Here is a 22,922-nt window from a genome sequence, read left to right as displayed (position 1 = left end):
AGGAAGATGAAGAAAATAAAAAAGACATTATTAGGTTTCTATTGGGAGGGCTTCATAGCTGGCCATTGGCTGAGCTCACTATCCAGGCTTTAGGGGAAGGTGAGCAAAGTCAGCCCTGGATGCCAAAACAGCACCTGTTGTTGCTTTGCATTGTTTTTTACACTGTCCAGTGAGAGAGAAGCCTTTAGACATCCATAGTCAGAACAGAAGAAACATCTGCTGAGTCATCCCTTTTTTATGGGGTGCACCTGTCGGTTTAGCTCTAATGCGCTGACTCGGGAGCATGACATACCTTTGCTGCAGGGAAGCCATGGGGACAAGGGTTCCCCTCGGCAGCCTCACGACCCACCCGCTTTCCCGACACTGCCCCATGTCTTACTGATCCTCTCCTCTCTCTCTTTCCTCTTCGTTTGTTAACAGATTCGACCAACAGTGGCTCAGCTAAATCAAAGGTAAGGCTCCTTTCTGTGTCATACCTGCCTGTTGGGGAGGAGAGGCGGGAAAAGATGATTCAGCTCCTCTTAAGGGGTCCCTGCACTCGCAATTTGCACTGGGGGGGGAAGGGTTCCATTCTTTTCAACAGGACCCCCATCCTTTCTTGCAATGCCATACAAGTTGTGTTTTTGGGAGGCCTGATCTGGAGGCAAAAGCCCCTACCCCCACCCCATGACTGATCTGGTCCCCTGCTCAACTAGTTTGTAAGGCGGGGGGAGAACCATGCACACAAGGGCACATCTGCAGGTAAGGTCATGCATTTCTTGGCCCATAGGTTGTGTGACTCACCCAGGTAGCATCTCCCAGTGATATCTGACTTTCCCATTTTATACTTATTGTCAGGGCAAATGTAAAAGCACTTGTGAGAATTGCGAATCTGCATTAACGATACTGAATATGATGCTCTCTGTTAGGGCATGTAAACAGATCAGTGAGTTAAGGGGTTATTATCCCAGGGTTGACCAGTCTTGTAACCCAGGAGTTCCCTAACCGTGCTCTGAAGGCCCGTGGTCTTCATTCAAGTGGTCCACGGCATGTCCCCATTAAATATTTCTATTGGATTTTTTAATTTACTTGCATTTTTCTCCCTTTTGTTTCTTTCATTGTATTACAGTTTGATTTCTGTGCAGCGCAAATCCGAACACAATAACATACAATGTAAGAAGTAAAAGAAGAAATGCAAATATAATTAGAAATAATATAGCATCAGGCACGGGACATGGCAATTGCTACCAAAGGCAGAAAAACCATTAAGCCAAGACCACCAGCAAATTTCAAGTGATGGGGGCGGGGCGGAGTTTGGGGACCACAAAACCTGAATATTTCTACCTTGTCTCTGCTTTGGACAGCTTTCCCCAGGCATAACTCTCTCCCTCCCTCCCCACTCCCTTTGCCCTTGCTGCAGGCTTCGTGGGGCTCCCGGAAGGAGCACTATCACAAGGAGATGCTTGCCATCTCCTTCATCTCAGCTGTCAACCGCAAGAGGAAGAAGCGGAGAGAGGCCAAGCGTTTCGGGAGCAGCACAGATGACGACTCTGAGCACGAGTCGGCCGCCAAACCAGCCGCCAAGAGAGACGAGGAGGAGGTGGGGGCAGAGGAGGAACCCAGAGAGGCAGAGGGGCTTGGGAGCAGCAGCGGCAGCAGAGGTCCAGAGCCCAGTGGGCAGAGTGGCCCAGAGGGCTCTGTGAAGCTCGAAGTAGAGTTGGAAGAAAGGAAGACGACGGTGCCTCGGGGCAGCCCAGAACCAGCCCACGATGCCCGCTCCATCGTGTCGGGTTACTCCACCCTGTCCACCATCGACCGCAGCCTGTGCTCCGAGGTGCAGTCCGTAGCAGAGAGCCGTGGGGAGGAGGCAGACGATGAACGGAGCGAGTTCAGCCACGTGGAAACGGACACCGAGAATGGTTTTGTGCTGGGGCAGGCCGGGATGGTCCCGAAAGGAGCTGGGCTGGAGGCGGCGGCAGAAGGTGGAGCTGCCGCAGCCGACAAAGCGTTCCATAGCCGAGCCTCCTTCAGCTCCCACCGCCTCATGCAGTGCGACACCCTGGCACGGCGCAAGCTCTCGCGGCCCCGCTACAGCAGCGAGGCCTCCTCCAAAGGCAGCACGGAAGGCCCCAGCTCCAGCTCGCCGGGGAGTCAGGAGTCGCTGCAGCCCACGGGGGCCGCCGAGGCCCACAGCCGGCCTTCCCTCACGGAGCAGCTGCGCCTGCGCTTCCGCGGCTCGTCGGACGACATGCTGGCGGTGCGGCTGCGCAAGCCCCACTCGCCCGAGACTCGGCGCAAGAGGAACAGCTGGCGGCGCCACACGGTGGTGGTGCCCGGCGGTCTCAAGGACCTCAACTACAATGAGTGGGAGGATCAGCATGTCTTGGGGGCCCCTGAGGCCCGTCCGCTGGACGCCACCAGCAGAGCTCCCCTCCGGGACAACAAAGACTCGGGGCTCTCCAGCCTGGAGTCGACGAAAGCTCGGCCTTCCTCGTCTGCTCTGGGGAGTGCGGTTGCTCCCGGTGGTGAGCAGCAGCGCCACAAAGCCGGCTCTGAAGGGCGCTCGGCTCCCCGGCGCACAGCTTCCTTGCGCTTCCACCAGTGCCTCTAGGGGGCAGGCGGGGGAAGCCCCTGGTTGGAGCGGCAGGGGAGGAACCTTGGCTTGGCCACGCCAGCAGCCTCAAACTTCAGTGGAGCAAGAGTCTCTTCTCTGCCCCAGCCTCGCTTTCTGACCCCCTTCCCCCTGGTCTTAATTTAATGACTCTCCTGTTTCGTGACTTGTGAATTTATTTATTCCCCTCCCCTCCCCAGGGCGGCAGTTGGAGAAAAGGAAGCAGAGGCGGGTGAAACGAGGGAAGGGGCTCTTTGGCCAGCCCATAGGAAGCTCTTGCCTTGGTTTTGCTGCTGGGAGGCTACCTGGGGCAATGTGGGGGGGGGGTGGCCAGCCCCCATTCCTGCTTGGAAAAGCTTCTCTGGCTCCAGGGTGCTGGTCTGCAGGTTGGCTTTCAGGGCATGTGTGTGAAGGAGAAGGCAGGTGGAGGGTTGTTGAGCAGGAGCCTCTCCCTGCCCATCTCTGCCTTGCTGGCCGCCCCACATTTTGTCTCTTTTCCGAGGAAGCTCTTGGGAAGTCAGATCAGAAATGCTCATGGAGACCAGCTCATTCTTCGCCTTGACCACTGCCAAAGTTCTGCCGCTGATCAAGCCCCCGCTCCAATGCCATTCTGCCTCCGAATCCTCCTTCCCGGGCACAAGAAGGTATCAATCTTGTGGGGGCTCTGAATAGGTCCCTTTAAAAGAAAGAAAGAAAGCCACCCCACTGCTCCCTCTGTGCCTTCTCCCAAGATGAGCAGGTGGGCAACCAGCTCCCCAGTTTCCCACCTCCCTTGGCTTGGCCTTTGCAACACGCCTGCAGATTTGGCTGGACCCCCTTCAGTTGCAGCACTTGTGCCCTGTGGGCATGGGGTGGACTTGGCCCTGTACTTGGAAGTTGCCCGTGGAGAAACCAAAAACGACAGAGCCAGAAACCTTTCTAGAGGCATTTTCCACGCTGCTCTCCTCCTGCTTTAAGTGGCACCGTCCCGTTTCCCCCCACACCACAAAAGCCACAAGGAGTCCTGTGGTTTCTGAAAGGCCAACCAATTCACTGCTAGTCTTCAAGGTGCCAGAAAACTCATGGTCTTTTGGGGTTTCTTTACCACAACAGGCTCCCATGGCGACCCCTCTTGGCAAAAAAGTAAGAATCAGAAGGAACCTGTGCAACATCTGGGTTTACCTTTGGGATTAGACCTGTCCTTTGCCCTTCCTACCTACGGGTTCATGCTGCCTGAAGCCTTAGAGGATGCTGCCTTGCGCTGTCGGTGTTTGTGAACCTTTATACAACTTAGCTCTCCCTCGGCCACTGAGAACGTGGGTGGGGGGAAAGTCCTGAGGGCCTACCTGTGTCTCTGCCCGACTCCTTGCCGCTCTTGTGACAGTTTGTACAAACCATGAGGAAAAAGACAGTGGCTTCTGGATCAGCCAAGTCCTACCTGTGTTGGGTACAGTTCAGGGATGCAGTTGTTTGGAGAGTAGAGGATAAAGACCGTTAGTGCAAATGGGAAGTTGCCTGGCTGCTTTTATGCCCTTGTAACATTTCCCAGTAACTCTTGGTGCTAAAGAGGATGTGGAGCACCCACTTGCTGCCTATGGGGAGGATTTCTAACATAAATCCTTTCTATGTAGATTGTTCTGCTCACACTCAAATCTACCGTGACAGTCCCCCGCCCCAAATCTGCAGTGCAGAGAAAGTGATAGGCTGAGTGTGGGCCTTGTGTGAGTTGTATTGTGGGTGAGAAGGATGGACATTAGGTACGGAGGACAAGCACAGCTGGTTCCCTCCCTCCAGTGCCCTGTGCAGGTATGCCAGTAAGCAAGTCTGAGAGATTCCTTAACTTTGCTGTTACAGATTCCCATGATAACATATGTTGGGATTCCATTCCAGCCTTTGTTCCAGCAACAGCTGAAATGCCATAATCCTACCATCTTGTGCTATGCAGTTGCCCTCCAAAATCCACACAAACTTTGATTTTTGCTGGTGCTACATTTCTTTTTAGCAATGTCTTCCCCTCCTTAGTTTTCTCAGTATGTTGGGACAGAAGTGAACCAAGGGTGCCACTCGTTTCTCTGTTAGGGCAGATACTCATCCTTCCTGCCCATTTTTATTTTATTTTATTTTATTGCATTTCCTTTGAGATGAGAGGCCTCTTACAGATTTGCTTTCACCTTGTGGTGTAAAATGTTCCTTCTGGTCCCTGACCTTTGTAGAATCTCATTTGTCCATATGGCATGTGAGAGAAACTGGAGCGGCTCTTTTAGCGAGTAAATAGGCAAGGTGCTATTTTAATATGTGAATGCTCTATGGTGAAGTGTAGGAGCTGCCTCTGCAGAAAAATGCTGCACAGTCAGAAAATAGCCTCACTGAGATAGTGGCTTTCCCCTGTTGCACCCAAGCTATAGTAAAAGTATCTGGTCATATCAGTAGTTAACCACTTTCGAGCAAAGTGCTTTTGTTTCAGCAGTTTTCCTGGAAGCACCATTTCCAGCGCCCATGAAGTTCAGTGGGTGGATTTTGAACAAATTGCTGCATGCCAACCTAACCTACTTGCCAGTGGTGCTAGCAGGCTTAACTGCGATTTTGAGCTCCTTTAGAGGGCAAGGCGGCATTCAAATGTGTTGGAAAGTGGCAAACGCTGGATTTCATCCTTTGGAGGTGGCATTTAGAAAGCCATCATTGCAGGACGCAAGGCAAACATTGCTATCATTGAAGATGTTTCTAGTCTCCATAGCAACTTCTTGCTGCTTGTATATGTCTGCAGGCAAAGTGACCTTGAAGTTTGCTATGAGAGCTTTATCTTGCCCTGCCTGTGATGAACTCAGGGCGGCATGTGTCATTCCTATCCCCGCATATTCACACAGCAGCCTTGTGAGGTAGGTTAGCCTGCTTCAGATGATCTTGCCAGGCTTCATAAACCATGGACTAAGCACTCCTCCCTCGACCGGCTCTTCCTCCTCTTTCACACTGGCTTTAGCGCTTCATTCCTGATTTGCATTGAGCCAAGGTTCATTGTTAACACCAGAGCCAGGGACTGGTGCTGCTCATCAGTTAACAAATCATGATGAGAAACAGAAGCCAGAGAAACAGAAACAGAGGGGAGGGAAGGCAGCTTGTCTAAACCAGGCCAGTAACTGGCCCAGATTTACCCAGCAAGCTGTTTTGGCTGAGTGGGGATTTCAACTCTGCTCTCCCAAGTCTTCACTTTAGCTCTCAAGTGTAGGCTAGTTCATGCATATTCATGTTTTAGTGAGTGCAACATTAAGGTAGTGATGTGTGTACCAATGAGCCATTGTGGAACAAGTTGCCAGGCGTCAATCCAAGGCTAGGGTGTTTGCGTGGAGCCGATTCACAGCTGCAGCTTTTGAGTTATCCAGTGTTTGGATCAGAAATTAAGTGCTGGCTATGCATGTGTGAGAGGAATCTGACCTGTAAGGGCTAGCAGTGTGCAAATTCTCTGTGTCATAGTTGCAAATACTTTGGTGAGAGGTTCAAGGCACAGATGGCTTGGTAATCACCAACAATGATTATTTAAAAATCTAGTTTTTTAGTGTCCAAAGTGCTTTATGTTATGTACCTTCATAACCACCCTTATAATTACTTCTGAGAATGTAGTGATTGTAGAGAAGCACAGGCAAACCCTGGTGGAATTCCACCATGAATTGTGCTGTTTACCTTGACACCAGGACTCAAAATATCTGGCCTGTAGGATCCCAGTTCACCATCCTTGTGCTTCCAGGCCTGCTATCCTCCGCATTATTCAATTCCCATGCCATGTATGCAGCAGCTACATGTACTACATAGTCCATGATGCAGCACAACTCAGAGTTCACAAGGGCATCTGGGCGCTAGCTAATGTTAAAAATGTGCACCAGAGTATAGAGGGGACTAGCAGAAGCCATGCAGATTCCTATACGCTTTCTGCTCAAATTTAGCAAATTGATTCCACCAAAATCGCATACCAAACTTTGTCCCCTAGTTCCATTTTGGGTAGAATTAGGCTGCAACCCTGACTGTAATCCTAAACGAGGTGTGGCATGCTGAGAGTGGCAGGCTTGAATCTGGAAATGGAACCCTGCTGGATTTCTTACATTTGTAGTTTCCCTCTCATTGGGAATGGACTCTTTGTTTTGAAAACCATAGAATTCTCTGTACTAGAGCGGAGATACTGTCACAACTGGAGATTTTATCCACGCGTCGTAGTGTCCTTTTGGTCTGGCAGTGGTTGCAGTGTTGGCCTCAAGTGTCTGGTAAATGCAGAGTATAAAAAAATTATATACCTGACTGCTTTAAAATGTCTATAGGAGTTTTAGAACGTCAGAAACTCATCAGACACATTGATGACCACTTTTGCTTGAAATGTGGAAGTTTATATAGGCTCAAGCTCTGTCAGATTGCGGATTGGTTTCTGCAATTGGAAGCGAGTGGCAATTATTAGCGCCCGTACCCTCCAGCGCGCTGACATGCTAATGGATTCTGCGGGGTTTCAACAAAGGGGGATTTTTCATAAGACAAATTCCAAAAAAGACTTAAAAGGACAGAAATGTTGTTCATGCTGATAGGGACATAAAACAACTGTAACACAAAACACCAAAAAATGGAAATGCCTATAATTTGTGATACAATTGAATTAGCCACAAATGTGCTGTGTGCTCCACACTCCGCATTTTCTAATGCACATCTTACAGCCATTCCATTGAGGCCTTGAAAAGGGGTGTGTGGAGATGTGGAATTTAAAACTTAGCAAAGCTAAACTATTTGCTACACTGTTATGCATTGTTCTTTTATGCAAATATTTGCTGTAAAGTTTTATTTTTCACTTTATTTTGTAAATAATCTTTAAATGTGTAACATATGATAAAAGAGTTTATAAGGATTTTTTTTTAATGAAGACTGTTTTGTTTTGCTCCTTTTAAAAACCCAGTTATATTGACAGTGTTGATTTTTTTTTTTAAAGCACCTGCCTGCCTGCATGGTTTGTCCCTCTTCCCACCTTCACTGTGTTGTACAATGTCAGACATATATATATGGTCAAACGAAACAACTGAAGAAACCCAAACTCTGCTTTGAGGATCTCCTCAGAATTACAGTGATATACATATTGGAAATAAACTGGCTTATTCAGAGAATGTTTGCTCACTTTCTTTCTTTTTTCCAAAACAAAGAACCATAACCTGAAGGCCCTTTTTGGCCTGAGAGCCACATTCATTCATAAGCAACCTTATGAGGGCCACATGTCCCCAGTAGGTGGGGCTAGAGACGGAAAGCAGATGAAGAGGCAGATGTGACTTTCCTTTGGACACTAGGCTGCATTCCAGATGTGCAAAGAACAAGATGCATGTGTATCTACACAAACACGCCATCATCATCTAGGTATGCAAGATATACCAGCAAAAACACTCTAGGAAGGCTGCTGAGAAAAGCCTGTGGGGCTGCATTTAACCCACCAGAAGAAGAAGAGGAGTTTGGATTTGATATCCTGCTTTATCACTACCCGAAGAAGTCTCAAAGCGGCTAACATTCTCCTTTCCCTTCCTCCTCTAACAACAAACACTCTGTGAGGTGAGTGGGGCTGAGAGACTTCAGAGAAGTGTGACTAGCCCAAGGTCACCCAGCAGCTGCATGTGGAGGAGCAGGGAATCGAACCTGGTTCACCAGATAACAAGTCCACTGCTCTTAACCACTACACCACACTGGCTCTCACCTCCAGGGCCTGATTTTGTCAACCCCTGCTCTAGAATACACTGTATACTTCACTTGGCCTGCTACGCAAGTACACAGAGACTGCATGGGGAGTGGGGAGAAGAGCTCTTTCTCACAGTCTGTTAATTTCTGCAGCTTGTTCTGGATAAATTTAGGTGCCACCCTCTCTGGTCACATCACTCCTTCCTTCAGCAGTTCAACCCAGAGATAGAGAGGGCATATGCCGCCCGCACACAAACACTTTGCTTTTCTGAATATTTTTGTAAAAAAGAATCGTATCCAGCAGAATTGACCCAAGACTTGAAAAGTACATAGAACGGAAAGAGCATTTTTCCAATATCCTCCATCAGCTTTATGCTCTTTTCAAGGGAGAAAGGGGTAACCAACCTCATGACAGAGGGGGGCAGTGGGGGGGGGCTCAGAGGCTTTGAGGGCACCAGGAGAACATCTCAAGGGAGTCATTGTGCCGACAGGCGCCATGTTGGTGATCCCAGACCACCCTTGAGTACACACGTTGTCCCACAAATACCAAACAGCACAACGGAATATCTGCTTTTTAAAGAATGGTTTTGAAACAAAGCCTTAAGAAAAGAAGTGTCACGGAAAAGGGGGGGGGAGAGTATTTTATTAAAGTCAGACACTCTGATAGGAAACAAAACAAAAAAGGGGAAAATTAAAAAAAGCAACCTTCCTTCATTTGGAATTTTTGACTAACAATGATCACATTGTTCACAGAAGAAAACATGGCATCCATAGAATTTATACATAGAACTCTACCTACAGATAGCAGCAAAAAGATTTACAAAAGTTACAGATTTTTAGAACTGTTGCTTTCTTTTATAACCAGTTTTGGTGTAGTGTCATTTATAGCGTTGGTTTTTGTTTTCTTTAAAAAAATCAGTTCACAATAAAATCCATGCGAAGAGACACACAACATCATCATCAGTCCTCCCTACACAGTGCCTAAAGGTTTTGCTCTCTTTTTAATTTATATATATATATATATATATATATATATATATATATATATATATATATATTTATTAAAAAACCCTTTCTTATTATTTTTTTCTTTAAAAAATAATAATCTGAAAACAACTACCAGACAAGTAAAGCGAGGCTTGTGGCATGCAGTGGTGATTGCTTTCCCCCCAAAACACACACACACAGACACACTCACTCACTCAATAATACATGCATAGTTTGGTGCTTTATAATTTACGCATTTGAAAAAAAAAAAGTTCAAAACCTTTTTCAAAAAATAAAAATTGTGGCACAATTGTTGCTCACACAGCAGTTGGATGATGCCATGACAGTGACACTCACACTCACACACTCCCAAGTGCAGCAACACACAATGAAAGGACAAATGTGCTTCAGACAAGGAAAATGGATGGAACTTAAAAGGGAATGGGTTCATGAAACCACTGTCTCCCTAACATTGTCCCTTTTTTGTCGTATTTTTCATTGGTCTTTGATTTGTGACAGTGGGTCCATGTTGCAAGCCTAGAGCGATGCAAAACACTTTTTGCTGATAAGGCAGAAAATCAAGATGATTTCCCGCCGCCCCCTCCAAATATTCATCGAAGTGGGAAAGCATTTCCCTGCACAAGGCTTGCTTCAAATGAGCAGGATAGCATCTCTTCACTTTAATGGTGCTCTGTCTGTCTCTCACTGCCACTCTTATTAGGGACAAAAGGCTATCACCACCTTACCACGCGATAAGGCTAGCCCGTGCCCATGTATGCGCCATTCCCTGCATATGGTAGTCTGCACATCACTATGCGCACAGGCATAGCAACACGCATCTTCCCTTGCTCAGAGGACAAAACAATGGGTTCTCCAAGGAGGTCTGCATGGATCCTAGGGCTGTGCCCAACAAAGTCATCCCACCAGTCCAGCGCGATTTCCTCTCCCTCTCTTCTCCCTGAATATCTCCTAAGCTCCTCCCCCAATCTGCTCCAGAGGGTCGGGGAAAACTCCAGAACAGATTTGTGGGGGGAGGCACTGGAAGAGGGGGAGAGGAAACCCAATTGAACAATCAGTTGTTCTTGTGCTAGTGGAGTTAATGGGAACATTTGGTTTCCCCGCACATTGCTAAACTCCAACTCCCATAGCCTGGGTTGATAGGAGCTGGGGTTCAGTAACATGGGGGGGGGGAGAGATTCCCCACACCTGCGTTAACATGATAACTTTGCTGGATACAACCCCTTTGTGATCAAGTGCAGCCCCAACTGAGCTTTGGCAAGGCTGCATCATCAGATAATCCAAGACCTGGTAAGGCTAAAGAAGGTGAAAAGAGTGCATTCAGAATGACTGTAAAAGCTATTACCAGAAAAACAGCATTCTCTCTCCCTTTTCCACATCAACAGAGCAGGGATCTAACAAACGCTAACACTTAACATCAACTGGGCAGTTACAGCCTCTGTGCATTGTGGGCAAAATGTGGGGGAACATTTTCCACTGTTCTTCTGTAAATTGGGTACTCATTAACAAAGTTTGTATTTTTTTCTACCCTTTAGTACTCACTCTTACTCAGCACTTAAGTATGTGTTGGGTAGGGATTTTGATTCATGCTAGGACCATGTGTGTAGACATAGCGGATGAGGGCTGTATTGGCTCCCTATCACTTTCAATCTGAGTCTGCTTTTCCTTGTGTCCTGGTGATTATGTGCATTGCCTAAAAGCACAAAAAGGAATTCCCAGCAGCAAGATGAGCATGCGCCGCCCAAAATAAATTACAGAAATTCTCCAGATTAAATCTGAAGAGACGTGGAGCATAAGGCAGGAGTGCAGAGAACCCGTGGAGCAAGAACGGACTGAAATGAGGGGAAATCCACTCATCCCTTAGTCACAGCAGCTGCGGTTAAGTGAGCAGAGAAAATGCTGAATTTCCCTCTCCTTCCAGTGCATGCTGATGGGTTAACTGGGGTTTCTACATCCACATTATTGAGTGTGAGTAAATAAGCCAGAGCCGGCAGATGATGACTCTTAATCCAGATTAACTGTAGCAGAGTCTGAGTGATCCTATGCTGTAAAGGCTCTCAACCCTAAAGTACCGTCTGTGCTCTAAAACCCTGTGCTTTAGATTTTGCAACTCTGCAGAACTAGCATTGCCTCCAATGCATCCCTGGCTGTGAAGTGTATCTCCAGTTGAACTAAAGCGATTGATCGTTTTTCTCCCAGTCCCTTGGATTCTGACCCCGTGTACCTGTTCTGCAGATGAAATGGCTGTTTACTTATTACAGCCTCTCCTTCATATGCCACTCTCCAGACATTTTGGACTACAACTTCCACCAGCCCCAGCCAGCATGGCTGTGTTGGAAGGTGTAGTCTGAAATATCTGGCAAGAACCAGACTGAGGAAGTCTGCCTAAGAGGTGTTTGGCCACCTCAAGCTACTCCTTATTATGTGAGTGCATAGCTATTTGGAAATTGGTCTTACCCCAGAATCATGTCTGTGTGTGTGTCTTAAACAAGCATCCCTTCTCTTCTGAAGCCTCACAGAACAGACATTGTAAGGGCAATTCTACCACGTTTTTCTACCTCTTTAACTGCCACGGAGTCCTCCCCAAAATCCTATAAAAGATAGTTTGCTGAGCTGCTAAGAATTCTGCATGAAAGATCCCTACCCTGTCTCACAGAACAGGGTTCCCTGGGGAGGGGAAAGGCCTATAAACCCTCGAGGCAAACGCCAACACAACAATTCCCAAGGCAACTCACACATTGCCAGAAAGGAGGAAATGCATTCACGCAAAAGGGGAGACGGGTTTTCACAAAAATGTGCATGTGTAGATATAAATTTAGAAACAGCTGTTATAATTTCAAATAGAAATGCAAAGCATCTCACCATGATGGGGAAGTCGGTGACCAGGTGGCCCGCTCTGTCTCCGCTCTCCTCTCCAGGCAGCGACTGAAGATGGGCAACTTTTAGGCGCCTGCTCGCTCTCCCTTGCAAGGATTCTTTACCTTTAAACCCAACTTGGATGCAACTGCCCTGTAAGTAGAGGACTCCTCCCAACACTGTGTAGAGTAGGCCACCCTACTGGGGTGGGGAAGCCAGTTCTGAAGCGGACATGCCTTTAAAGCCCCTGGTCAGTGGCTCAAAACCCTGCCTGCCCTCCCCTGCTCTGTCAGGCCTTGGTCCCTGTGGGCTGCAAAACAAGAGAATTCTCACGAAGAAAGATGCAATGGGATAGTGGACATTGCCGGCTCCATTCGTGCCAGTGATGGACATAGAGAGGGAATATGAAAGTAACAGACAATTGGAAACAAACAATAGCAAGCCCCAGAGATGGAATGTTAGCTTTGCGGAAGGGTTTCTAAACTCTGAAAGGCCCAGCCCAGCAGGGAACGACTCTGGCCTGAGCCCCATAGACGGGATTGGAGCTGCCCAAGAGCAAAACGCTTCCCTGTGGATCGTGGCCTCTAGCTCTATTTTGCACCATCATCATCACCCCAGCCACCTTTGATAGTTTCTAAAAGTACAAAGAGCTAGATACATAATTTAATCAGGGGAAAAAACACACACCATTCTTCCTCCCCCCCTAAATATACTAGACACAACAAGGATTTTCTTTTCTTTTTTCCTCAGTATTTATATATATATATTTATATTACGTATATTATATATATATAATATGTAAATATATTTCTTAAAACAAATATATAAAATGTTAAGACACTTCACTTAAATGTAAAGAGGTTGCTTTTTTTTCTTCCATGTTTGTTTGCTGCAATCCTAAGAAATTGCATTTATGGACTGTTGTTTGTTGCTGTTTGTTGTTACATATTTGATTTTTTTGACTTTTTTTAAAACTTTGTTATTCAAAAAAAGGCTCTCTTAAAATCTTTATACAAAAATGATTGATTTACAAAAAAGAAAAAGAAAAGAAGAAAAACCATAAAAAACCAATTCCCCGCAGCGTTCCCCCCCACCAAAATATTCTGAGAATAATAGAATTAAAAAGGACGAGCTAGTCAACAAAACAAGGAGTGATTACATCTTGTATTATGTTGCATACAGACTCATTTCTTTTCTTTCACTTTTTACAGTAGCACGCCATTTTGCTATACATGTAGAGGTACGTTTTTACATGTGCACCCATGCCACATTAATAAATTTCTTCATTTTCTGCCTGTGCTTAACGTTTTAGGCCAACCAACCTGCTCCAGCCTGGCGAGCTGTGGCTGTTTTGGAATACAACTCCCATCGGCACGCACTGGCTGGGGCTGATGGGAGTTGTAGTGCAATACATCGGATGGGCACCAAGCTGGCGAAGGGTGTTTCCTGTTCATTCAATGACTCTTGTGCAGGATGACCTTGCAAGGAACATCCTCCCACCCCGGACTGCCATTCCGAACACACACCTACGCATTGTACTTTTAGCTGAAGAAAGCCTCCACGGCTACAAACTCTCCCCGTCTTTCTCGCTGGCCCCGACAGTGTTTCACGTTCTGCCTTTGCGACTCAGCTGTTGACATACGACATCCTTTCCTCCCCCCACATCCCCATGCCTCACTTGTATCTCCCTCCTTGTGCTGTCATCATTATCCTTTTTCAACTCCTCGCTGTGCTTCCCGCAGCCCAAATGCCACGCGCAACCTTTCAGGGGGAAAACAAAAGCTTCCACCTCTCGCAGATCGAGAATAAACACAGCTCTAATAACCCACCGAACCTTTCGCCCAAAGCTGTTTGTCCCCACTTTACAAGCCCAAGAGAAAGGTCCCCAGAGGTATAAACTTGAGCTTCGTGGCCAATCACCCCATTGGCAGGACTAAGCCTTCTAAAGAACCCCCTCTGTGCCAGTCTTATTTGGGGGCACAATCCAATGGGGGATTCTCCTGTGCAAACCCCACTGAAACAAAGGACTTTCCCAACAGTCCTTTGTTTCGCTCTCCAGCCCTGCCATCTCCTGGCCTGGAAGAAGCTCCACAGGCGGTTGGGTGTAATTTCTGCCCATGCCAGCCATCCTGGCTACGCAGTGCTTTTCTTTTTCCAGCAAAGCTCCACAGTCCATCCTAGGAGGAACCTTTGCAGGAACTGAGCAAAGGAGAGTCGCCTGTTCACCTGCCTCCACTGTCTTTTGCCCACCAAAACCTCGTGCTTAGAAAAGGGCCTAACTTCACCTCCTTCAGCCTTCTCCAAATTCTCCCCAAACTCTCCTTCACCGCCCAGTTTCTTTGATACCCTGACACCGTGGTCTCCCTGAAACCTGCCTCCTCTATTTGGTATTCCACACGTTTTGAGGGCTCTTTCCCCCCATCTCACATATATAGTAACTCAACGGACATTTAAAGTGCTACATTATGTTGATTAATTCCATAGGAAGCTGGACTTTTCTGTTTCCGGACCCTGTTCTCAACATCGTTCTGCTGCCTGCTTTGGCTCTGTGCCCCTTCTTATAACAGTCTCCTTTCCCCTTTCTTAACAGTACGTTGCTTCTGCATGGTTGAGAAGATTGTGAGGGGGCAGGGGGAGCATTATTACAGGCTCAAAATTCAGTGCTTCGCCCCCGCCCAAATCTTTGCTTTTCTTCCAAATTTAATCCAATGGCTTGGAAGAAAGAAAGAAAAAAAATACACAACACCACACACAGATATTTCGGTTTGCGATGCGCACGCATACACACAAGTTCCGCCCCACTTTCCAGAACAGTCTTTGATACAGCAAGTAAACAACAGAATCCCACAAAATGGAAGCATACACATGCCCCAAATTCAAAACACTGTTGATTCATGAATGACTCAGCACACACCTACAAGGATCCACGTTAATCAATTAATTACAACTTTTTTTCTCTCTCTTCTTAAATGTAAGGAAAGTTGAATAGCAGCAAATGTCAATGGGATTCTGAGGCATCTTCAAAAATTGGTTGCTCCCCTCCCCTTTTATAAGCCTCTGTAGTGATTCTGCCCCCTTTCTCCCACCCCCTCATAAAGGAATAACGAAGACTGGCACTGAGCAGTGTCGTCGTTGCTTGCAGGCTGTGACAACTGGCAAAAATATAAATAAAAATAATTCTTAATTGTTCTTTATACATGAACAACGCTAAGTTGTTGCCAGAGTAGAAAAGTTAAGTTTGGGATGGATGGGGAGTGGGGCAAAGGAAGGGGTTGGGAGATCTGAGGGGAAACAGAAAACAGATGGGCAGCCATATTGTAGCAAGAGGGGAGGAAAAGAATAAATAGGTTGGCCAATTTGGGGGAAGAAGACAAGAGAGCAAACTAAATTGGCCATTCTGGATATTGGTCGGCGGCCCTGTGGGGAGCAAGAACCAAGTCCCAAGGCTGGCCATTTTGTAGGAGGAAATGAGAACCGCAGGGCGGCCATTTCTGAAGGAACATTTTGAAACGCCTGAGGGGAGGGACTTTTCTAGGTGCCTCAGTGAGACCTGGGGAGGAGGAAATCACAAAGAAAGACAGCAAGCACTCCCCAGTCCCCCAGTAGCAGTAGGTTAGGAAACAACCAAAGGAGAAGTTGGCAGAGGAGCTTTTAGAATGAAATGGAGGAGTTCCGTGACCCAAAGGAAGTCAGTACTGGGATGGAGGTCCTGCTTGAAGTAGGCTTTTCTGAGACTGGGCTTGAAGTCTCATTCATCGTGTTAGGGTCCTTGGTTGATCTAGCGGCCTAGAAAGAAAAGCAAGATTCAGGGAAAAGAAGAAGGAGGAGGGAGGAGAAGGAAGGTGTGTTGGGGTTGGGGAGGGGGAGAACCAAACATTTTCTTCTCAAAGGATTGCGAGACAGAAAGAAAGTGCAAAAGAAAGTGAGATAGAGAGAAAGAGACAAGAGTGGGAACTAAGTTAGGAAAAATTTCTATCAGAAACAAGCAGCATTGGCCAGGCCTGAGGCAAAAGGTCCGTTGGACAAAAACAGAGCACGAGATGAGCTGGTTTCTACAGGTTTACTGGACGAAGGGAAGGAGTGATTGCGAGAGGAAGCGGAGGAGACAAAAGAAGGCCAAAAAAGAGACAGAGCAGGGAGATGGGACGAATACGTAGGCAGGCAACGGAAGGGGGAGATGGGGAAGGGGATGGGGAAGGGACAAGAATTGAAATGTTAGTTTGTGGCCATGGACACCATGTTAGAACAACAACAATATTCATTTAGCTGGGGTGAGGAAGGGAGGGTAGGGGCAGAGTGCAGTTTACTACAGAGGTGCTGTTTATCAGAGGTAGCCTCAAAACATCTATTCGTTTTATTGTTCACCTATGGGTACCATTTTGTTGTACACTCCATCCGTAGCTAGCAGGCCAGAATTTGGACTGGGATGGATAAATCTTGTTAAGTATGTATCCCTCATAGTTGACATGGGGGTGGGGTGGGGTGGCAGAAGGGAAGGAACAAATTGTGAAAGACATGTGAAAATAAAATACAGCCTAAAGCCAATCTGAGCGAGCGGGCTTTCTTCTCCTCGTGGTTATTTTAAGAAAAGGTTTTAGAAGTGGGCAATTCTTGAATCCCAGAGTCCCTGCCTATGGCTCCATCACCACTGTTTTCCTCCACAAAGGAATACACATGAAAGTTGGAAAATCCTTATGGGTTTTGCACAAAAGATTGGTGAGCGGGAACAGGCAGGAATCTAGTTGCCTGCCTGTTGCTCTTTGTGAAAGAACCCAAGACCAATGAACTATAAGGAAACTAATGGTTAAAGTCCAATGCAGCAGGAGGAACCCATACCCTAACACCCATCCATTCTAGGGATAGATATATGACTAGAAGTAACCTTAAAAAAGTCTCCATTCTCACAGATATAGGTAATCACAATTAATTGAAGCGGATATTACTCCAACCTGCTTGTAAAAGACCTCCAAGAATGAAGGTTCCACAATCCTTCATGCATGCTCCTCCAAGCACATTCCACGGTGGAGGAAATTTTTTATAGCCGAACTAACCTCCCTTGTGGGTTCTAAAACTGCCGGTCATGCCAATTGTGTGCTCACCTCCCACTGGCTGCCATTTTGATGCAAAGGGGATCCAGAAGAAGAATCGCAAAGTACTGCATACTTTGTCATAGGAAGTTCCCAACAGCTCGCTCCTGCCATCTCAAACCCAACTTCAGCTCTAGTTGCACGAGGCATGCGTGGTCCTTCAGCACCCTTGCATGCAGATGCAAAGCAAATGCGCAACCGGCTCATGAAAATATTATCGGGGAAGGCGTACCCTGAGAAATGTTCCATGGCTTACCACTTAAGCAAACAGCACCTCTGCTTTGTGGCAAAGGGGGTACAGACTGCGGTTAGTATCAGGATGCAGAGACTTAGGGGGAAGGGAGTTGTGCAGGAAGTAGGGTTTGCATTTTATTCATTTATTCAGTGACAGTCCCATTTTGCTCACAAAGCGTGCTTCAAAATAGACCGGAAAGCCACAGGGTGGGAAGACATGCTCACAGCCAGACATCCACTCCCCCCACACTTGTGGAGAGGAGGGGGTGGTCCTCTGTGTGTGCATATGTGCCACAGAATGAGGAAAACCAAAGGGCCCTGCAGACAGGCAGACAGGACGTGGGAAAGGGTTCATGGTCTTTGCCATTCGTCATACAGATCTGGCATGACAAAAATAAAAAAAATAAAAAAGCCAGGAGCAGCAGGGAATTCTGGGAGATGGGCTAGCATATCAGATGCGCTCGGGAAGTGAAAGGGGAGGGAAGAATAACGAGATTTGTGTGGAAGGGGGTCAAGTCAAGGCTTGAGAAACAAAGGGAAGGAGAGAGGAACAGGTAGAGATGTCGTTGTGGTTTAAGGGATGAAAAAGTGGCAGTTGTTACCTTGCTTTGTGGCCTCAGAAAGTTGGCCAGCCACTGGGCGCACTGTTATAGCGTCGACAAGAACACAGAAGTGTGTGAACCCAGCTGAACCATACTGGCCTAACCATTAAGACCCCAACCAATGCAAATGCACATGGGGCATATCAGGGGGCAGGGGGTGGGGACAGGAAATGGTGAAAAGGGTTTCCATGGGGAACAGGGGACTGCCACTGCCCAATGCACACACCTGTATTTACTTATGTAAAGTACAGTTATAGTAAATGGCCGGTTACCTACGGTTGAGACACAGCAGGGCACAAGTTAAACATGTGCCGAGTCTGATAAAAACAACCTAGCCTCATGGCACTTTAGAGTAAGCAATTTATTGCAGCATAAGCTTTGGAAAACAAGAAGCATCTAGTGCACCAAAGCTTACATCACAGGCAATTGGCAAGGCTGCAGTCCTGTACTCAGTTACCTGGAAGAATGTCTTTTTGATATCAATGAGATGTGCTTCTGAGTAGACATCAACAGGACTGCCCTGCAAGGACTTTAAGGTACCATAAGACTCTGTTGTTGTTGCAAAACAGAGAGCTGTTTCACTGGAATGTGCCTCTGATAGATTTGAACATAAAGGTGCTTAACAGTGTGAAGGACTTTGAATAATAATAATAATAACAACAACATTAATACAAAGGAATTCTGATAATGACAGTTGCAAAGGCATAGATATCAAACAAGCGGTTTGATGCTCTACAAACAGTACAAGCAGTTAGATATAAAACTGTCTTTCAATGTTATTCCAACATATTTTTAAAAAATGATGATTGTTGTAATAATCTTTTGAAAACTGATTTTGAAGTCTGGTTGAAAAGTGGTGCATGCAGTAAAATGGGGGGTTGGGAACCAACTTGCCCTTGTGCTTTACTTTTGAGTTTTTCTCCAGTGTGTTCACATTTCTAATGGTTTTAAAGGATTATAGCTTTTATAAACTTTTTTAAAAAATTATTTCTTGTTTCCCAAGTATGTATGGAGTATATTGTAAGCCTAGAATCACCACTGATCCTTTGCTGAAGAGGCTCGCCGATCTTTCAGACAAGTCTAAACTTAATTCTCTCCTCTTAGGCAAAGATCATAAGGCAACCTGGCTGGTAGCCAGATTCTGCGCCCAGATTTGTAGGCACAGATCATCCTCTAGAATAAAATAGCTTACTAGGGAAATGCTGAAGTCGCCCTTTGGGGTGCCTCAGGGTCAATTTTTAATGGTAGCCCAAATCTCAGCTGTACGGGTGTACGTATATATCTCAATTTTAACTCATGAGCTATTGCTGCAATCTGCTTCAATTGTATATTTTATCTTTATGAACGCTGTTTTTATTGTGTTATGTTATGTTATGTGAGATGGTCTTTGACCATAATAAAAATTATCTAAGCCTAGAATCACAGACTTTAGAGTTCGACGGAACCATGATGTTCGTCTTTAGCCCAATGTGGGGCTCAAACCCACAGCCCTGAGATTAAAAGCCTCAGGCAACTTCAGCGGTCAGGAGTGCCTGCTTCTAGTTTCAGCTGGTTTGCCCACTGTGGCCTTTCCTAAACAGCTTGGTTGCTGTGATCCATGCTCTGGCATGGGAGCCAACTCCTAGGGGCTGAGGTCCCTTTGCCCCCCCCAATAAAATATTTGAGGGGGCCAGCCCCTCACCAAAGTTGATGGGCATTGCCATTCAAATGGTGTGTGAGGTATTGTTTTAATTATGCTCTACACTGATTTAGAATACTATGTAAAAAGTGTTATATAAATATTTTTAAATAAATTAATGGTTATTGTTATGTCTCCACCCCACCCTTAACTTCTTTGTTCATTTGGTTCACATAACGATTGCAAAAGCATATGTGGGTTCTGGGCCAATGCATCCGTTTTGGCAAGCAGTTACTCCGAAAAAATCCCAATACGTCTGTCAATATATATCTTATTTTAAAAATCCAGCAATAATTTATATAAACTATACTTATGTTTTAAAATTGAGCATACATTTGACAGTACATGGTGTTTATTGGGATGAATTTATTATTATTATTATTTGCCAAGATAGCACCTTACTGCCACACTGAAAAACCTAATTTCTCAAAGTAATAGTTGTTCATCTTTTGCAACTGCTCAAGCATTCCGCTCCTTAATCATCTTCCAGCCAATAAATCTTCCACAGAGCTGTTGACACCAACCTAACCCTTCTTGTAACCAACTGTGCCAACTGTTGTTTTTTTTATAAGGACGTCAAGATGGGTAAATAAAGCCTAATGGCATTTGGCTTTGGCTTGCGGGTGGCTGGAGGGGGTCGCTTCCACTTTTCAAGAGGACTCTGTTAATAATATAGAGGTGTGTCTTTTATCCTATTCTCTCGAGAATCCCTTATTCCTGTCTGGAGCCTCTTATGAACTCCTACCATGCATGTGGAGATACTGGACGTGAAAACAGCCCCATTCATTTCAATGGTGTGGGCAGCTTTGCATACACATGAAGCTCTCCTTTCCCTCCCCACAGCTGAAGCCAACGAGGCAAGTGAGCCCCACATAAACATTGGAACTCTTATGTCGGCATAGCAGGATGCTTTGGGTTTCCATTCAAACACGGTCAAGCGATCTGATATAATTTTCTTCTTCTTTCCCCTCCCCACAAGGCACCCTCTCTTGTCTTTTCTCTGCTAAATATGCAACACTTCTCTGTGTGTGCCATGGGCAGGAAAGGAGTTGGGGCATACACACATGGACATGTTGTGAAATGCTGGGGGGGGGGGTGAACATGGATTCGATCACATCTCACAACCGATACCACTGCCTTTCCTGGCAGGGAAGAGGGCCTCTGGCAATTTGTTGGGTTGCGCCTTCACAAGTAAGCATTTTCCTTCTTCTTTTCAAAACACTGCCATATTGATAGCACAGCACAGGAAATAAAAACTACTTGCCCACCCTAAACGAAGCAAAGCTCAGCCTTACAGAGACATAACTGGGCAGGGGAATTCTTAACCAAATCAAGGGGGTGGGTTCCAGTTGATGTTATCTGGAATTCAGGAGATTCTTGAGGAAGTAACAAGAACATGGAACTTTAGCGACAGAGGACTTAGGTTTAGGTTTGAGGGAGACGGGAGTCCTATCTGGACCTCACAACATACAATTTTTGCTGGGTTTGGCTCCAGCTTCTGACGTATGCTTGTGGAAAGTAGCTCCCCATCTCTCTCTACATTCACTGCCATGTCACAAGTAGGTGCATCTTCTGACAGAAATTCCCAGCCGTAATTTCTAAAATCGCTTCCAACGGGCATTAGGAATTTGTGTTCAAGGTTATGCAAATATACCTGCCCCTGACTCCGGATCAACAATCCTTTGCCAACTCACCACTCACCTCCACCACTCACCTCCACTCAAAGGCAAAAACAAAGGGATCCTAACTCAACCTGCCTCCACCCCAGTGCTCCCATAACAGAGTGGTGTGGCTGCCTACAGATAGACTACCTGTTGTTGTCCCTGGATGCGCATGTATTCCATGCGTTGCTTTATGTGCTTGCTCTTGTCGGGGCTGCCTTGCTGGGTTTGCTTCAGCCGTGATGCAGGATTGACCATCTTCATGGCAGGGATCGAGACGCCACCGCCGCTCTGGAGGGAGAACAGAGGAAAGGATGACTTTGGAGAGATGCTAAGGAGCAAGGCTTAAGTTGGCAACAGGTTAAGGGCTTGCCACCAGCTCTGCTACTGCTGCCAAACGCATCTCCCTTCACTCCCATTGGCTGACCTGCCATGGTGTCATGGAACGTTCACAAACGTTCAACCACTTAGGAAAAACCTATCTTCAGGAGAATTTTGACACATAGTGCTGCTTCTATGGAGGAGATGAAAGGGCTGTTTACCTCTTGCCAGGGTTCTCTTGCTATCTAGCCTGCTCAATGTATATTGTACACATGTCTCCAAGCTCTGCTACAAACCACAAGAACTTTTGAAGGCAAACAAAATATCCTCGCACTGAATATAAGGTAAAGGTAAAGGACCCCTGAATGGTTAAGTCCAGTCAAAGGCAACTATGGGGTCATGTAGCAAGCATGACTAAACTGCTACTGGCGTACGAAGGACCGTGACAAGTGCAAGAGCGCACGGAAATGCCATTTACCTTCCCACTGCAGCGGTACCTATTTATCTACTTGCACTGGCACGCTTTCAAACTGCTAGGTTGGCAGGAGCTGGGACAGAGCAATGGGAGCTCACCCCGTCGCGGGGATTCGAACCGCCCACCTTCAGATCAGCAAGCTCAAGAGGCCCAGTGGTTTAGACAACAGCGCCACCCATGTCCCAATATATATGTCATAGCTACGGAGCTCCTTTCCCCGACAGAAAAAGAATTATTTGTTGCTGCTATAGACCTACAAAATTACAGAACAACAGTCTTACACAATCACAATCAAAGCACAATAGAAATTGGGGGTTAATTACCCATTTGATCTTCTTGCCCCCCTTTTCTTTGCTAGCCTGGAAATTCATTAGAGGTTCAGGGAGCAGAAAGCACTGGATGAAGGGTTAGAGAAGGGTCTAAACCAGAGAGCTGAATAGCCAAAAGTAAAGGAAGAATGGGAAAGGGTTTTATTTTTAGCATACTGATTTCTCCACACATTTGGCCTGACCCAGCACATGCAATCCATATAGGGAACCTGGTCGCAACCCACAGACCAGCTGTGCTTAATAATAAAATCAGTTAACCACACCTCACCCCCACGTTAGAGGCCTGAACCAACTAGTTGTAAATATATACCGAAAACCAAGCGGCAATAGAGTCCATGACGAACAATTTAAAGCAATACCAAAGCAATACCAATATCAGACAAAGCTTTAGTAAAGGATTCCAATAAGAGGTGTCAGAAC

General features: G+C 46.3%; 2 protein-coding genes across 30 annotated transcripts in view; one reads left to right on the top strand and one right to left on the bottom strand.

The window, feature by feature from the left end:
- ARHGAP23 (Rho GTPase activating protein 23) overlaps positions 1-7,698 on the top strand; it is a 171,861-nt gene extending 164,163 nt beyond the window's left edge. For all 5 annotated transcript variants that reach the window (XM_083582343.1, XM_083582341.1, XM_083582342.1 and 2 more), the window contains 2 exons: positions 421-452; positions 1,400-7,698. In XM_083582343.1, the coding sequence (XP_083438469.1) occupies positions 421-452; positions 1,400-2,590 (1,223 nt within the window). In that variant the 3' untranslated portion in view covers positions 2,591-7,698. The remainder of the gene's footprint in view (positions 1-420; positions 453-1,399) is intronic.
- A 1,652-nt stretch (positions 7,699-9,350) lies between these two features.
- The window catches only part of SRCIN1 (SRC kinase signaling inhibitor 1), a 321,699-nt gene continuing 308,127 nt past the window's right edge, over positions 9,351-22,922 (bottom strand). For 19 of the 25 annotated variants that reach the window (XM_083582373.1, XM_083582376.1, XM_083582372.1 and 16 more), the window contains 2 exons: positions 21,528-21,668; positions 9,351-15,901 (listed from right to left, as the gene is read on the bottom strand). In XM_083582373.1, coding sequence (XP_083438499.1) covers positions 15,767-15,901; positions 21,528-21,668 — 276 coding nt within the window. In that variant the 3' untranslated portion in view covers positions 9,351-15,766. Of the gene's footprint in view, positions 16,179-18,387; positions 21,669-22,922 lie in introns of those variants that run through there. The other 6 variants (XM_083582364.1, XM_083582367.1, XM_083582363.1 and 3 more) reach the window with 2 other exon arrangements.

This window comes from Podarcis filfolensis (genome assembly GCF_964270895.1).
Source record: "Podarcis filfolensis genome assembly, chromosome: 13".
Classification (NCBI taxonomy): Eukaryota; Metazoa; Chordata; class Lepidosauria; order Squamata; family Lacertidae; genus Podarcis; species Podarcis filfolensis.
The sequence above is the reverse complement of the archived record's forward strand: the minus strand, read 5'-3'. Positions and strand labels throughout refer to the sequence as shown.